A 17334-nucleotide genomic window follows, 5' to 3' on the forward strand; every position below is an offset into this window, starting at 1 on the left:
CACCAAACATTGCAAACACTTCCAGATCCTTAAACAATGTGTCATGGCCAACAAAAAACTTATCATGATTCTGGAATCTGATTTGAAAGTCAAGAAAAATAAGACTATTGAAGATGAAGAAATGATTAATTTGTTGGGAAGATATCTGAGAAATCCTGAAGCCAACTTGCCTAAAACTCAAATCAATAAGGATAACTTGGATGATGATGAGCAGAAGAAAGATGATCAAAATCCTTCTGGCTCAAATCCAAGTCAATCCTCTAAAGCAACTTGCAGCAATGACAAGAAGTAAGAAGAGAAGAAGGATGATGAAAAGAAGCAAGGGGATGAGAGAAGAAGGAAGAAAAAGGAAGACAACTCAGGACCACACCAACAAACCCTAAAAATCCAAACAAATCAAGCTCAACCTTCAAAGCCAACAAACTCATACACTGAACCACCTCCTACCTCAAAGCCTAAATTCCTATACAAACAAACTGCTAACACCTTTCTAAAAATACCAATCACCTCAAGTCAAACATTTCTCAAGAAAAAAATAAACCTACCTTCTGTAAAGCCATCACTCAAAGTTAACTACAAGTCTATTGGGAGTAAACCTAAGAAAGTCAAGCATACTGAAAAAGTGCAAGTTACTGAGAGGGCCATCTGGAATTGTTACAAACAAAGTGATTTTCTACCTCTAAATTGGTGCATCTCAGATGAAGACTACTTTCAACAACTAGCTGAGAAAATAGTCAGAGTTTGGGTTGTAATATTAAGGGAAGTAAGAATCTACTTTGAAGATGGGTCCTATACATTTCTTGGCAGTACCTTAATGGACACCTTTTCACCCACAAAAATCAAGAGTGTGATAAGTTTATTGAAGGATAAGGATACTGCTACAAGAGCATGGAGATCTGTTTTAGCTAAATGGTTGATTGCAAGGGAGGAAAGAAGAGTAAGGAATAAAGCTGAATATGAGGAGAAGAAGAGGAAGTATGATAAAGAGATTGAAATATATATTAAAAGATCAGAAGAACTCAAGGCAAAAGGGATGAGCAGAATCTCCAAGGATGGAAGATTTCTAAATGTAAAAGCTTGCACATTCTCAAAGTTTAGGATTGAGTTGTTAGATGGTTATCCAAAACAAGACATACTCAAACTTGTGGAAGCTCTAACAGGGAAACCAATCATAGAGGAACTTGAAATTCTTGTATATCTAAAGGGCCTCATTAGAGAAGAATCAAAAGTTTCAGTCTTTGTCTGATGTATGTAATTGTTTAAACTCAAGAAATCGCCTAATGTATAAATGATGTGTATGTGTCAGTTTTTATGTATTAGTCTAATTTTCCATTGAATCTTGGGTTAGTCTTGTTAACAGGAATGAATTTGTGATAAGCAATCTTCTCACAAATTGGGGGAGATTGTTGTGCAAAACATGCTTGTACAATAACAAGACTAAGTCAAATTGACAACCATAAACAAGTTGCATTATAATCTAAGTTTGCATTCTGTATTGTACCACTTAAATCTGTAAAAATGTTCAAGGGCAGACTGGAGTCTTTTTCTAGTAAACAATATCAAGCCTAAGAATTATATTTGGAAAAAGATCAAGAAGATCATGCCTCGGAAGAATTATGAAGAAGTTTGGAGTTGAATAAATCTGTTTTGTGAAAAATATTCTAAGTCAAGATCTCTACAAGTCACAGATTAAATGTTGTAGAGAAGTCATTCGAGAACTCCAGAATGACTTATCGACAAGTCAGGAAAAGCTACTAGAGAACTCAGAGATATCGACAAGGCAATTTGAAGACATGAAGAATGGAGATATCGACAAATCATTTCTTCACTAAAGAACTCTGAGTTATCGATAAGCCAATTTATCACTAGAGAACTCAGAGTTATCGATAAGTCAACTTGTCATTAGAGAGCTCAGAGTTATCGATAAGCCAAAGTGAAGATATGAAGAGAGATCTCGACAAGCCAAATTATCTTATAGAGAACTCAAAGACTTCGATAAGTCAAAATAATTGTAGAGTGATTAGAAATCTCGATAAGCCAATATACTTATCGAGATGTCAAGTTCCCTATATACCAAACTGGAGATCTCGAGATAAAACTTAAAGTACAAAGTGCAGACCAGTTCAATATCCAAGATTATCAATCAACAAACAATCTAATCAATTGGATTTACAAGTATATAAAAGCAGCTTGAAGAGCACAAGATCAAAGGCCAAAATTAACTGACAAAGTAAAATCACATACGTGTAAGATTAGAAAAGATACACTAAACCAGAAATATAAAGATTTGATTATCAAAAAATAGGGTTTAGTATATGCTAATGCATGCTATGTAATAACCAGTGTTCACTGTTCTATAAAATAAACACTGGATGCTTTGTTAGAGGTAACAATTTAGATAAGAAAAATCATATATTCTCTCGATGAATAAACTAAACTCTTTATCAAAAAAAACCTAGAAATTTTGTAGCAAAACATTTTAATTTTAGTATAAAATTAAGTGAGTTTTGAAAAAATTATGTTCACTATTTTATCTGTCTAAATTCAGCACTAACATATTTAACTACAAGATTTTAATTTATTTTGTTCATCACCATAAACACTTCGAGAAAAGCAGAAAAACACAAAAGCACAAAAACACAAAAACATATTTACCCCCTCTTTACCCCCTTCACGTGTGATTCATTATCTAACACGATGAACATTTGAGGTTCTGATGATCATTATCATAGATGTATTAATGATAAATTTGTTCTATTTATCATTAAGATGTGTGTACAAGTGCAAGTTCACAGATCTGAGCTACCCAGATCAAATCCACTAGTTAGTACAATTCATCCATTCTTCCGGAAGCGGGCATAAGGACATCCTCAAACTATAGATAAAGCTCACAAGCACATAAGCATACCACTAAACATAATAAGCAGGCAGGTGAAAAAGATCTCATAAGGTCCTCCAATACCAGCTGACAAATTAGGAGGGCTTGAGTTTACGTAGGCAAGAGAATTAAGATTGAGAAGTAATCATTTTGAAAGAAAAGCGAAAACTACACATTACAGGAGAACATTGTTCCATACATGAAACTAACAAAGTGAATCTGTGCCAGCCTAACAGGAACCAAATTTAATAGAACATCTGACATGAATCTTACTCGTCGCAATACTTATACTAAAAATCTCTGATTGTCCAATTTAAGTACTGCTGGCATGTTTACCATACAACTCCAACAACGCAATGGAACATAAAATCCCGAAAATTGCAACGCTACAACTGAATCAACGGCCTCTTCCACGGCCACGCCCGCGTCCACGTCCCCGACCGCGTCCCACAGGCCTCCCTGTATAGCAGTTTATTTAGTACAATACAGTAATGACAAATACAACAGAAGGTAAAATGTAGTGACAGGAAAGAGTTGTAATACCTGCAGTAGGTTTCTTAGGCTTGACCCTAGGCGTCTCTTCCACCAACAAAGTCTCAAGATTCAAGCTATCTGGCAGGATATAGTAACGGATGTTGTTCCCCCTAACACTCAAGTGATCTAGAGTAACTGGGTTCTTCCCTCTGAGCGTAAGTTTTACAGTCTTCAAATGGGTGTTCATACTAATATCCACACCTGAAATGTAAATCATCACATATTAAAAAGACTTGCATACAACTGTTTCGATTAGAATATTAGTTGCAAGAGACTGTTGATACAAAACACTACGTGGGGCATATCAATCACCAGCACAAAGAATTAGGTAAAAAACTTATAATATTAGCAAAAAAATTGTGACAATAACAACAAATGAATTCAAGGTCCAGTAGTTCAAATGAAATGCTTTAAAATATTTTTTAAGGTACAAACTAGCAGTCCGTATTAATAGCCCTTTCAGATGAATCGGCTTATTCAAAGAAACTCAGATATCTTGATGTCAGTAGCACAAAATTAAATTAATTTCGAAAAAGATGAAAGCTCATATACAAAATTTTGCCTCCATTGTCATGATTATCGTAACATTACATTATGTTTGTAGTAGTGACACGTTGAAGACGCATCAGATCATAATATATGATAAGCACAACTATTCATAAACTTCCAACTTGACATGAATTTCATTATTCAGTCAAAAATCATTTAAAAAAACTCATGAAGAAAGATGAGAAGTATGCAACAAAATTTCAATTAATGAAAGCTGCAATTGTGGATAGTCACGTATTAGATGGGAATTTTTTAAAACTTTCAGCTCTGAAATACTATATAATATAAAACATTCTTAAAATTGTGAAACCAATACACAAATTGCTATCATGATACCAATGTTAAGGTTCTCAACATTCTAAATTTTGTATGTTCCCTACAATCCTCTCTATCTTTTCACATGTCATTAACACAAAAGAAATTCAAATTCCAACATGATATCAACAATTCTTATAGATATTTATAATGAGTAAAATAATAGACTGATAGATACACAAGTATTCCTCTTCCATTTTACTTATCACTAATACATGCAAAGGTTCACTTGTAGTTTGGGCAGTCCTAATTCGACACGCCTGAAAGAAAATCTAAAAATATGATGGGAAATGGGGAAAAGGAAGCACTTATATACACTAGTAAATAATTTAACTATATTCAATACTCCCTCTGTCCCAACAGATTGTTAACGCTTTCCTTTTTGGGATGTTCCATCCAATTGTTTTTGTATTGGCATCTCTAAATAATGATATGTTATCAATTTGGGAATAGCTTGGGGTTCCTGTGGGTTTTAACGTTGTTCTGGTTATCGTTTGTCCTTCTTGTTACTGTGCTGCATCAAATCACGCCATGCCTATAACCATATTCAATCTTATGATATAATAAGTAATTATATTGACTCCGAAGGTCATTTAACCTCTAATTCCAAATTTAAATTTCACTTGATGTTTAGACTACAACAGCAAAGTTGAAATCTAAGTAAAATGCAATGATATTAACAATATAGAACCTGTATGAACTTTAACCATTTCGAAATTGAAAATAGGGATCGCAACTAATTGCTGGTCTAATTTAATACGTAGTAATTTAGAACTGACGGAGTATTTCAGCCTAACGGTTGGTATTTAAAAGATATATAGAGCATACATACCTAGACTACGGATGATTGACTAGACAATAGGCGACCTTAAATGACGTAAAATAACATAATAATTATATGTCAAATACATAAGTTGTAGGCTCAAAGTTCAAAAAATTCATTCAATTCCAAATCCACGAAAAGAGGATAGAGAGAGAGAGGGGGGGGAGAGGGAGAGGGAGAGGGGGGGAGAACCTGTGATAGTGCCGTGAACAATAGTTCCATTCTTAAGCTCAATCGACACCGTTTCATTGTTCAATTTCATCAAAAACCTACACAACACACATTTTCAATCAATCAAATCACCCTTAAAATCTAAAATTAACACACACACACACACATAAATAAAAACATACATACAGATCGGCAAAAGCGAGAGACAAAAGAAAAAAACAAACCTGACAAGCTTCATTGTGAATTAGGATGAATTGTAGAGCTAGGGGCTTATAAAAGCTCTCAACTTGTGCCAACTGCAAAGTGAGAGGTTATAATTAGGGCTTTTGCCTTTAAGCATGAGACTTGTGCTTCAGAGTCAGAGGTGTTTATTACGACGTCGGTTTAACTTTCTCGACCCACCCGGTGATTTGTGGATGCTGGATAATAGCCCATTTAAGCCAACTCTATGGGCTTTTGTAATCTAAATCATCTTTTATAATTTTTTTAAAATTAAGTAAAATCTCCGTAAATTAATAATTGATAAATTAATAATCTACTATAAATTAATATTTTGAATATAATATTTTGTCTCGATACAGTATGGAAAGTGTAAATGGAACTTCAATAATTTAATAATTTCGATAAATTAATAAAATTTATGGGTCTCAAGTTTATTAATTTATTGAGGTTTTACCGTAGGATTACTTTCAAAACATTCAGCTTGGGGTTGTCGGTAGAGATGGCCATCGGGTGACTTCGGGGTCGGGGAGTGCTATCTCTGCCCCCGATCCCCGAACCCAAAATCGATCCCCGAACCCGTCCCGATCCCCGAACGGGGATTATTTTCCTCCTCATTCCCCGCTCCAAACGGGGAACGAAGATCCCCGCGGGGATTCGGGGAATTTCTTTATTTTTTTCGGTTAATAAAAAATAAATTTTAAATAATATTTTCCAATAAAAAATCACATAGTAAATCATAATATATAGATTTTCCTTAAAATTTAATATTAATGTTTAACCTTAATTTGAATTAATATTTATTTCTAGTATAATAATAAACAAAAATAATATTATTATAATAAAATAATAACACGATAAGTAAATTTAAACCATTTAGGAGATAAGAAATTGAAAATAATAATATATTGTATATATTTCAATATTAATTTGAGATATTTATATATTTATTATATTATTTTTATTTAAAATACGATTCGGGGTCGGAGATCGGGGGGGAGACACTAATCCCCGCCCCGATCCCCGAATTTTTTACACATATCTCCCCGATCCCCGCTCCGTACCCAAAAAATCCCTGATTCCCCACCCCATCCGAGGCGGGGATCGGATCGGGGTCGGGCGGGGCGGGGCGGGGCGGGAGAAATGTCCATCCCTAGTTGTTGGAAGATCAAAACCACATTGGTAGAAAGTGGCAGTCAACATCCAGCACTAATTTGCTTCTCCTTCTCGCTAATATTTTTTAAAATCTTTTTTTATTGCAGTACCTTGAAATTGAATTAATTGATCAACGAGGGTGAATCGTTATGTTAGATATTTGTCATAATATTTAGAAAACTCAAGTTTGGACATTTTGGATGAAAAAATCTAGAAATCCCCCTCAACATTCATGTATGAACTGTTGTAAAATACTAGTTATAACAATATTATATTGAACCTCTGTAAAAAATAAATAGAGCAGATAGAGAGATAAAGAAAGCTGAGTAAAGAGAGAAAGAATTAAGCTACTTGGTGTGTTATGTTCATTACCAGATGAAGGTATCTATAGGCAGGAGAGCAAACAAGAGAATTAAATGTAGTGCACCAATTTCTTTGCAGTCCCAACTTTACTATTCTTTTACATGCCTAACTATACTATTTACTATTGACTATAATGTCAATCTATTATAACACTCCCCTTTGATAGTCATTATAGTATGGATCATAGATCGCCTCGTTAAAACCTTGTCAAAAAAAAAACTCAATGGGATAAAAACTTTGACGAAGGAAAAAGAGTACAATTTCTCCTTGAAAAAACTAATCATTCTCCGAAGTTTTGTTGTAACAAATTCTTGAGTCGACGCATTCCAATGTTATGTCGTAGCTTCCCAAATATTGAATTCGGTAATGAATTCGTGAATAAATCCGCAAGGTTGTCAAATGATCGAATTTGTTGCATACAATTTCTCCATTCTTTTGAAGCTCGTGAGTGTAAAACAATTTTGGTGAAATATGTTACGTCATACCTCCTTTGATATATCCTTCTTTAAGTTGATCAATGCATGTAATGTTGTCCTCAAACATGACAGTATGACTTCTTGTGATGTCCGGTAATCCACATGATTCTTGAATATTCTTCATGATAGACCGCAACCACACACATTCTCTACTGGCTTCATGAATTGCAATGAGTTCCGAGTTATTTATTGAGGTTGCCACTATAGTTTGCTTCTTGGATTTCCTGGAAATGGCTACACCAAAATATGTAAATACATATCCAGTTTGTGATTTGCCAAAATGAGGATCTGACAAATATCTGGCATCTGCAAATCCGATCAACTGAGATGTTGAGTTTTTCGGGAATAATAACCCAAAATCAATTATTCCACGAAGATAATGAAATATCTGCTTGATCCCATTTCGATGTCTGTCCATCGGAGCAGAGCTAAATCTAACCAATAAATTCACAGCAAATGCAATATATGTCCTTGTATTATTTGCAAGATACATAAGTGCACAAATTGCTCCAAGATATGGGATTTCAGGACCAAGAACCTCTTCACCATCTTCTCGTGGTCAAAATGGATCTTTATGAGGTTCTAAAGATCTAACCACCATTGGAGTAGTAAATGGATGAGATTTATACATGTAAAATCTGTTCAAAACCATTTCTGTATATGTGGATTGGTGGAGGAAAATTCATGTTGACAAGTGCTCAACTTGTATCCCAAGAAAAAAATTTGTCCTTACAAGATCTTTCATTTCAAACTCTATCTTTTGGTATATGACAGCATTATTAACCTCCGTAGATGTTCCCACAAGATTTAAATCATCCACATATACATCAATAATCACAAAACCAGATTGTGAATTTTTGATAAAAACACATGGAGAAATATGGTTACTAATATACTCATTCTTTTGTAAATAACGACTTAGTCTGTTATACCACATACAACCAGATTGTTTCTGTTGTGCAAGACATGCATGTACTATAACAAGACTAAGTCAAATTGACAACCCTAAGAATTAGTTGTATGATAATCTAAGTTTATATTTTGTATTGTATTACTTGAGTCTGTAAAAGTGTCAATAAATTAGACTGGAGTATATTTTTGTAAACAGTCTCAAGCCTAAGAATAAACTCTAGAAGAAGATCATGCCTCAGAGAAATTGTGAAGAAGCTTGGAGTTGAATAAATCTATTTTAGAAAAAATATTCTAAGTCAAGATATCTACAAGTCACAAATCAAGTCATATAGAGAAGTCATTCGAGAACTCCAGAATGACTTATCGAGAAGTCAAGTATAATTTATCTAGAAGTCTCAGAGATATCGACAAGTCAAATGAAGATATGTAGATTGGAGATATTGACAAGTCATTTCTACATTCGAGAACTCAGAGGTATTGACAAGCCAAAATGAAGATATGAAGATTGGAGATATCAACAAGTCAATTTTCTCATTAGAGATCTCAGACATATCGACAAGTCAAAATGCCTACAGAGATATCGAAAAGTCAATTCTACATGCAGAGATTTGGAGACCTCGACAAGTCCAGTTCATATTCGAGAACTCAGAGTCCTCGACAAGTCAAAATACTTATAGAGAATTAAGAGATCTCGATAAGCCATTATACTTATCAAGATGCCAGTTCTCTATAGTTCGAACTGGAGATCTCGATATAAACCTCAAGTACAGAATGCAGACCAGTTAAAGATCCAAGATTGTCAATCAACAAATAAATCAATCAATGATTTAAAAAGTCTACAAAAGCAGCTTGAAGAGTACAAGATCAAAGGCCAAGATTAACTGACAAAGGAAAGTCACAGACATGCACGATTTGCAAAGATACACTAAGCCAAAAATGGAAAGCTTTAGAGATTACTTTTAGTATGGTTTAGTACAGTCTATTGTATGTTGTGTAAACCAGTGTTTACCAATCTATAAAGTGAGCACCGGTCCTTTGTTTTTTCTGGTAACAAATAGATCTAATATTTCTTGTAACTCTCTTAAGATAGAAGCTGAGTTCTTTATCAACAAAGAACCCATAAATTTGTAGCAAGACATACTTGATTTTAATATAAAATTAAGTGAGTTTTGAAGATAGTGTGTTTATGTGCATATTTTATCATTTATGTTAGAACACTTTATCTCTACAAATTAGACTACTTTGTTCACCATATCCAAAATAGTTTAAAAAGCTTAAAAATATCCTAAAACACATTCACCCCCCCCCCCGTGTTGTATTCATTACCTAAGAGTTTCAGTTCACACAATGATCGGTGAAGTTTAATGGAGTATATATGACGAGGTTTATTGAACTCGTCCATTTTTAACCCTTCTGGGATTTTCATAAAAATTTCACTATCAGGTGAACCATACAGATATGCAGTAACGACGTCCATAAGATTTCTTTCCAATTTTTCTTTAGATGTCATGCCTAATATAAAACGAAAAGTAATTTCATCCATCACTGGCGAGTATGTCTCTTAATAATCAATGTCAGGCCTTTGAGAAAACGCTTGTACTACAAGTTGGGCTTTATATCTCATAATTTCATTCTTTTCATTTTGTTTTCTTATGAATACCCATTTATTCCCAACAAGGTTCACACCAATTGGTGTTTGGACAACAGGTCCAAATACTTCTCTTTTACGTAATGAATTTAATTCTGTTTAGATTGCGTCTTTCCATTTTGGCAAGTCTTTTCTTCGACGGCATTCATCCACACTTTGTGGTTCGGGATCAGATTTTATGTCTACATCTAATATTGTGGAATACACGAATACTTCATCGATTATGGCTTTATTTCGATCCCATAATTTCATATCATGCATATAATTTACTCAAATTTCATGATTGTTTAATTTCGTATCTTCAGGGATTGGAATCTCTTTAAGAGATAATACCACTTTAGGGGTATTTGCTTCTTCTGGAGCATTTGCCACTTCGGGGGAAATTTTTTTATTTTTCTTTTTCGTGGTGCAACATCTTTTGCACCGACCGGTCTACCACGCTTCAGGCATGGCTTTGATTCTGTAATAATTCTTTTGTATCTGATTTTTTAATTGGTATATCTATTCTAGCTGGAGTGTTTACTGCAAGTATATGAGTAGTTATATCTCTAGAATCATTAAATGTGTCTAGCATTTGGTTTGTAATATTTTGCATATGGATAATTCTTTTAACTTCGAGTTCGCATTGACCGGTACGTGAATCTAGAAAATATAATCCTGATGCATTCCATATTATGCCAGGATTAACTTTATTTGAATGTTTATCTCCCTCTAAGGGAGGAAACATAGACTCGTCAAAATGACAATATGCATATCTCGCGGTTAATAAATCTCCGGTTAGAGGCTCCCGATTTCTAATTATAGATGTGGAATCAAAAACAACGTAGATGTCTACTCTTCTTTGAGCTCCCATCTTCGATCTTTGTAGTGGAGCAATCGGTACATATAGAGCACTTCCGAAAATTTTGAAGTGAGAAATATTAGGAATTTGACCAAGTACCAGTAGTAGCGGAGAATGTTGGTTGTAGGAAGTTGGTCTCATCCCAATAATATTAGCAACATGAAGTATTGCGTGACCCCAAATAGAGGTAGGTAATTTTGCTTTCAACAACAGCGGTTTTGCAATAAGTTGGAGTCTTTTGATAAAGGACTCGACCAACCCATTTTGTGTATGTACATGAGGAACGGATTCCTACATACATGCAATAATCGACAAAAGTGGTAGATGTGAATTCTCCGGCATTATCTAAACGAATTGACTTAATGCAATGATCAGGGAATTGAGCTCGTAATTTGTTTATTTGGAAAATAATTTTGCAAAAGCATCATTACGACTTGAGAAAAGACAAACATGAGACCATTTAGTTGAGGCATCGATTAATACCATGAACTACCTAAATGGGTCAGATGATGGGTGTATAGGTCCACATATGTCGCCTTGGATCCTTTCTAAAAATTGGGCTTTCAAGTTGAACTTTAGTATGGGATGGTCGAGTAATCAATTTTCCTAAAGAACATACTGAACATGAAGGTCATTGTTGAAAAAACTTTAAAATATTTAAGAGGATGACCAATAGAATTCTCTATAATACGACGCATCATAGAGACGCCAGGATTGTTAGGAGGAAACACACACACATTCGAGATTCAATTCTACCAATACAGAGTACGCACACAAACACACAACAATATATTTGACGTGGAAAACCCACGTTCTAACTTGTACTATTAATCAAAATAATTATCAATAATCAATAAATAACACCTCCAACTGATACTTGAGCCAACCAAGGCTCAAGAATCTCTCACACGAAACCTAAAACGACTACATCTTTTAAGCATACATTAAAAACAATAACATGACTATGTATATATAACCATAACAAACTTAGCCAATAAAACAAACCTAATCTGATTATAATAATGATTGTCTACCCATTCAATTATTGCTCAATCCCATTATGATAATAATTGGCAACGCATAAAATTATTACCCGATCCAATTATGTCTTGTATCACCAAGCCCCTACCACATATTGGGTTTAATCCCAACAATCCGCCCCTTCAACCCAATACTCCAGATCAGGTTGAATGGTAATCATCAAAACATCAACGTCCATTCACCGATGCCCCCCTTGAACAAGAATCCATTCATCTCGATCTTCCAACTTTTGAGAATCACTAAAATCCGTATAGTGAATTCCAATACCTCCAAACTACCGTTCATTATCATAACAACATATCCATTCACAAAATCATGTGCATCAACCCTAAGTGCCTCCTTTTACCATCGAGTCACTTGATCCTTACTTTCACAATCCTTCGGCCTCTTTTGAAAAATATCACGAGCATCATATAAATTCTTTACCTGGTTGATCAGCCATCAAACCATTGAAACTATTGCAAAGATCCCGTCCATCTTCCATCTCGAATTTGAACAAATTGATCCACGATGTAAGTCAACCGCCATACCGCACGTAACTTTGTCAGCAAATCCATCAACGTACTCAACCATACCAATTGAACCTCGAACGTTCCTCCAACCCAATTCATCACGAAGCTCGAACCTCGGCTCTGATACCACATTCCTCCAACACACACACATTCGAGATTCAGTTCTACTAATATAGAGTACGCACACAAACACACAACAATATATTTGACGTGGAAAACCCATGTCCCAACTTGTATTATTAATCAAAATAATTATCAATAATACATCAATATATAACACCTCCAAACTAATACTTGAGTCAACCAATGCTCAAGCATCTCTCACACGATACCTAAAACGACTACATCTTTTAAGCATACATCAAAACAATAACATGAATATGTATATATAACCATAACAAACTTAAACAACAAGACAAACCTAATATGATTATAATTATAATTGTATACCCATACAATTATTACTCAATCTCATTATGATAATAATTGGCAACACATACAATTATTATCCGATCCAATTATGTCTTGTATCACCAAGCCCATACCACATATCGGGTTTAATCCCAACAAGGATGACCTAATCTTTCATGCCAAAGTGTAAAAGATTTTAGATCTATGAGTTTGGAAGCAATGACACTGTGTGACTCAATAGTTTTAATTTTTATCATATATAATCCTGAGGAAAGTGAGTGAAACTTTTCTAAGATGTTCTTGTTGCTAGGATTAGCGGAAGTAATAAGAAGATATTCTCTATCAGCCTCGGAGGTAGTTTCGATGTGAAAATTGTTGAGTCGGATATCTTTAAAACTAAGAAGATTTATAGTAGACTTACTAGAATATAATACATTTGGAATGCGTATGTGGGTACCATTAGGTAGGACGAAACTAGCTTTTCCAAAATCTTCGATTATATTAGATACGCCGGAAATCATTCAGACTTAAGCTTTAGTTTTGGTTATTTGGGTAAAATATTTTTGGTTCTGTAGAATCGTATGAGTTGTACCACAATCAGCAATGCATACATCTTCAGAATCCATTCTGTATATAATTAAGAAACATAATTTATTTGATAAGAACATAACACACTACATAGTTCAAACAAAATAAAGCACACAATACACACTACTATAATAATTATATGAAACTAATCTTCAGCCTCCCATATGGGAGTTTCGTTAGGTTCATTCGGACCATTATTGCGTATTCCTCCAGTTGTGATTCTCGGGAAATCATCTATGTTATTGTTGGTAAAATTTGTTTCTACCATTTTTTCTTTTAATTTTTGAGAAGATTGGTATAGCTTAACAAGATGATTTGGGGCATGATAATTACGTATCCACTGCCCATCCATGTCGCACCTATAGCAAACATTTTCAATTTTTCCTCCTCGTGGGCCTTTCTTTTACTCCGTGATTCATATTTCCACTTCTGATGACCAGAGTTATTATATTGACAAAAATGCCCGTGGCTCCGACCTCGTCCACGGTACCGACCTTGGCCCCGTCCACCTCTATACCTTTTCCATGCACATTTTGCTGGATGGGCATGCTATTTACTTCAGGTAATGGGGCAGATCCTGTTGGACGGGATGGATGATTCTTAATCACCAATTCATGATTTTGTTCAGCAACGAGGAGAGTTGATAGAAGATCCCCGAACTTAGTAAATTTACGCTCCCTGTACATCTCTGCTAAGTTGATATTGTTGGGGTGAAAAGTTGATAGTGTTTTATTGATTTTTCTTTTTTCAGTAACTTTCTCACCACACATAATTAGCCTAGAACTTATTTTGAACAAAGCAGAGCTATATGCTCGGACACTCTTAAAATCCCGAAGTCTTAACTTAGCCCAATCTTTTTCAGCTACAGGTAGATAAACTAGTTTTTGGTGATCGAACTTATCCTTTAGATTTTGCCATAAAATAAAGGGATTCTCAACTTCTAAGTACCTAGATTTTAAACTTTCATGCATGTAGTGTCAGATAAAAATTATAGAGGTAAAGTTTTCTTCAGCCGTGGATTTATTTTATGCCTTTATTGTATCGCTTAATTTCTTTGAATCCAAGCGTAACTTTACATCTTGTACCCATGATAAATAATTATCGCTAGAAATGTCCAAGGCAACGAACGACAAGCTTGTAATATTTGTCATACTAAATCTGAATTAACACGAAAATTATTAAATTTTAATTCATCAATGTAAATATTACATAAAATCCTAGTTAATCGGGTGTGTTAACGAGTACGCAATAATCAATGTATATATCATTATTATCATTGATATTATAAACAGATCTATATATAAAATGACAAATGGATTTTCACCCGCCATACGGACGTCTGCGTATGCAGGTTATCTGCGACCAATAATAAATTAAAGTGGACAATCCTACATATGTTAGTTAGGGGCAAAAAGTTATTATCTAATAGTTATGCAATTTATAAATTAAGGTTCCCACTATACTTCGGTATTACCCAAAATTAAATGGTAACGTAAAATAATTTTAACAGACGGTGCCTCGGCCATATATATTTAAATTATTAGTAGAAGGTGTAATCATATCTACTTCGGTCATATATATTTAATTTATATGTAGAGGGTGTAACCACGTCTACTCATATATATGTATATTTAAATTAAAAGTATACCTTCTCAGTTTCGGCAGAGTTTCGTGTTAATAATGTGTTATAAAATACTAGCTATAACAGTATTATATTGAACCTCTGTAGAAAGTAAATAGAGTAGATAGAGAGATAAAGAAAGCTGAGTAAAGAGAGAAAGAATTAAGCTACTTGGTGTGTTATGTCCATTATCGGATGAAGGTATTTATAGGCAGGAGAGCAAACAAGATAATTAATTGCAGTGCACCAGTTACTTTGCATGCCTAACTTTAGTATTCTTTTACATGCCTAACTTTACTATTTACTATCGACTATAATGTCAATCCATTATAACATGAACCATATTGAAATGAACGAGGTCATTTTGACTAACATTATTGTTAGTTCTTTCTTTATTTGCAACCAAAACTTCAAACAACATGTTGATAGTTTATTCTAGGTGGGTATCTTGTCATTAACACCAAGTTTTATTTTTCTAAGTTAATTTTGAAGTTCACCGAGTACAGCCTCTAAGCTTTAATAATAATGATAGGTCCAATCCAAGTTGTGAAAAGTATCTTACGCAAGCTAATTTAAACCTTAAATTTTTTCATTCACTTCCCTTACATTAAGTAGTTGCTACAATTATATAGGATTTTCAAGTGTGAAATTGTTCGCTGCGTTCATATTCAGATTGCAGAACATGGATGATAAGTATTAACACTTACTTAAATGACCCTCACCGGTCACCATTAACATATACTAATAACACACATTACTCGCTAATAACTAGAATTAATGTAGTAATAATAATAATAATAATAATAATAACAATAATAATAGTAATAATAATATAAAAAAGTATACTCCCCCTGCTAATAACTAGTATTAATGTAGGTGGGAGTAATACTTAAGTAAATAATTTAGGACATAGAAATAGGACAATTGAGGACCATTTGAGTATTCATTAGAATGAAGAAGAAAATAAATAAACAATAAATAGGTAGAGAAAGTAAGAACAAATAAGAAAATGAAATAATAATAATAAAGTGGGATGAAAGAAAAGAAAAAAGTAATAGTTAAATGAAGTAAGACTAGGGTTGAAAACGAATCCAGGTTCAAATTCGGATTTGAGTCAATAATAAAGAAAACGAATCCGACTAATTCGGGCTTGAATCCGGATTCGAATCGTTAATGATGAATATAATTCATATTTATATATATAATAAGTGAATTCGAATCATGCTTCCAAATTTGAAAAAATATGAGTTGAATCTCATGAGCATTGACCCTCGACCATATTTATATAGAATAGTTCGAATATTTATAGCATGCTTGAATATGATTTATTATTTATATTTGATTTGAATACATAAATTATGTTATATATAATTATATATATATTAACATAATATTGTAGAATATTCTCATATTTTAATTTTTTTAATTATTTATCTGAGTACTAGTTTTTTTAGTATTACTAGTATCATTTGTTGGAGCGCACGAGCGTCAATTTTTTTTCAAGGTTTGGGTGTTAAGAAAATTGTTGTGTCTTATACAAAAATATTATTTTTAATATTCAAAGAAATAATATAAAAAGTAATACATAGTAAGAAACTATTCTATATATATTATCTCAAATGTTGTCGAAGTCATGATTAATTTTATTATTGAGATATCATATAACTCCATATAAGTAAATTTGAGGAAACATCTGCTTTATACACATTTCTGAAATTATAAAAACTCCATATATATTTTTTTTTATTTTAACTATATTTTATAAGAGAATAATGTTTCCGAGGTTAACTCATGAAACTTACCTGAGATACATGTGATTTTTAGTATAAAATATTAGTAGTATTTTTGTAAATGCTCATAAATTCCTACAATTACAATAATACCCTCATGTTTTTATATAAGATTTTTTATTTCAGGAAACTTAGGTGAGTTTAACTCGGAAACATAACTAACGTGAGGTAATATATAAATGATGTGTTAAGATTTATAATGTACCTATCCTTCAATGATATACAAATTTATAACATTTTTCACTGAATTAAAATGCGATATATCAATGTGTTAGCAGGATCTCAAATAAAATTGAAAATAATAAAGTGTTTCTTAGATATCGAAAAATAAACCTGACAAATGTTTGAACTTAAAATTTTATTTAAATACTCAAAAGGTAATTGTTAAAACTGCTACTTTGGACACTTTAATGCAATATACCCACATTGCATAGTGTTCAAAAAAAATAAAAATAACTCACTTCTTCCGCCTATATAAACTGGAAAA

General features: G+C 33.3%; 3 protein-coding genes across 3 annotated transcripts; all 3 read right to left on the reverse strand.

Annotated features, from left to right (window-relative positions):
* Nucleotides 1–3006: 3006 nt before the first annotated feature.
* On the reverse strand, nucleotides 3007–5667 carry LOC141687366 (small nuclear ribonucleoprotein SmD1a-like). The gene is made up of 4 exons (XM_074492611.1): nucleotides 5495–5667; nucleotides 5292–5368; nucleotides 3422–3613; nucleotides 3007–3337 (listed from the first exon to the last, which is right to left on the reverse strand). Exons 1-4 carry the CDS (start codon nucleotides 5506–5508, stop codon nucleotides 3276–3278), a joined length of 345 nt encoding a protein of 114 aa, XP_074348712.1. The 5' UTR covers nucleotides 5509–5667; the 3' UTR covers nucleotides 3007–3275.
* A 1814-nt stretch (nucleotides 5668–7481) lies between these two features.
* On the reverse strand, nucleotides 7482–12409 carry LOC141686286 (secreted RxLR effector protein 161-like). Its single transcript, XM_074491330.1, has 2 exons — nucleotides 12352–12409; nucleotides 7482–8032 (listed from the first exon to the last, which is right to left on the reverse strand). The coding sequence occupies exons 1-2, from the start codon at nucleotides 12407–12409 to the stop codon at nucleotides 7482–7484; spliced, it is 609 nt and encodes a 202-aa protein (XP_074347431.1).
* A 1401-nt stretch (nucleotides 12410–13810) lies between these two features.
* Nucleotides 13811–14407, reverse strand: LOC141686287 (uncharacterized). Its single transcript, XM_074491331.1, has one exon. The coding sequence runs from the start codon at nucleotides 14405–14407 to the stop codon at nucleotides 13811–13813; it is 597 nt and encodes a 198-aa protein (XP_074347432.1).
* Between the last annotated feature and the right edge of the window lie 2927 nt (nucleotides 14408–17334).

The sequence above is a fragment of the Apium graveolens genome, chromosome 9 (assembly GCF_009905375.1).
Source record: "Apium graveolens cultivar Ventura chromosome 9, ASM990537v1, whole genome shotgun sequence".
Lineage (NCBI taxonomy): Eukaryota > Viridiplantae > Streptophyta > Magnoliopsida > Apiales > Apiaceae > Apium > Apium graveolens.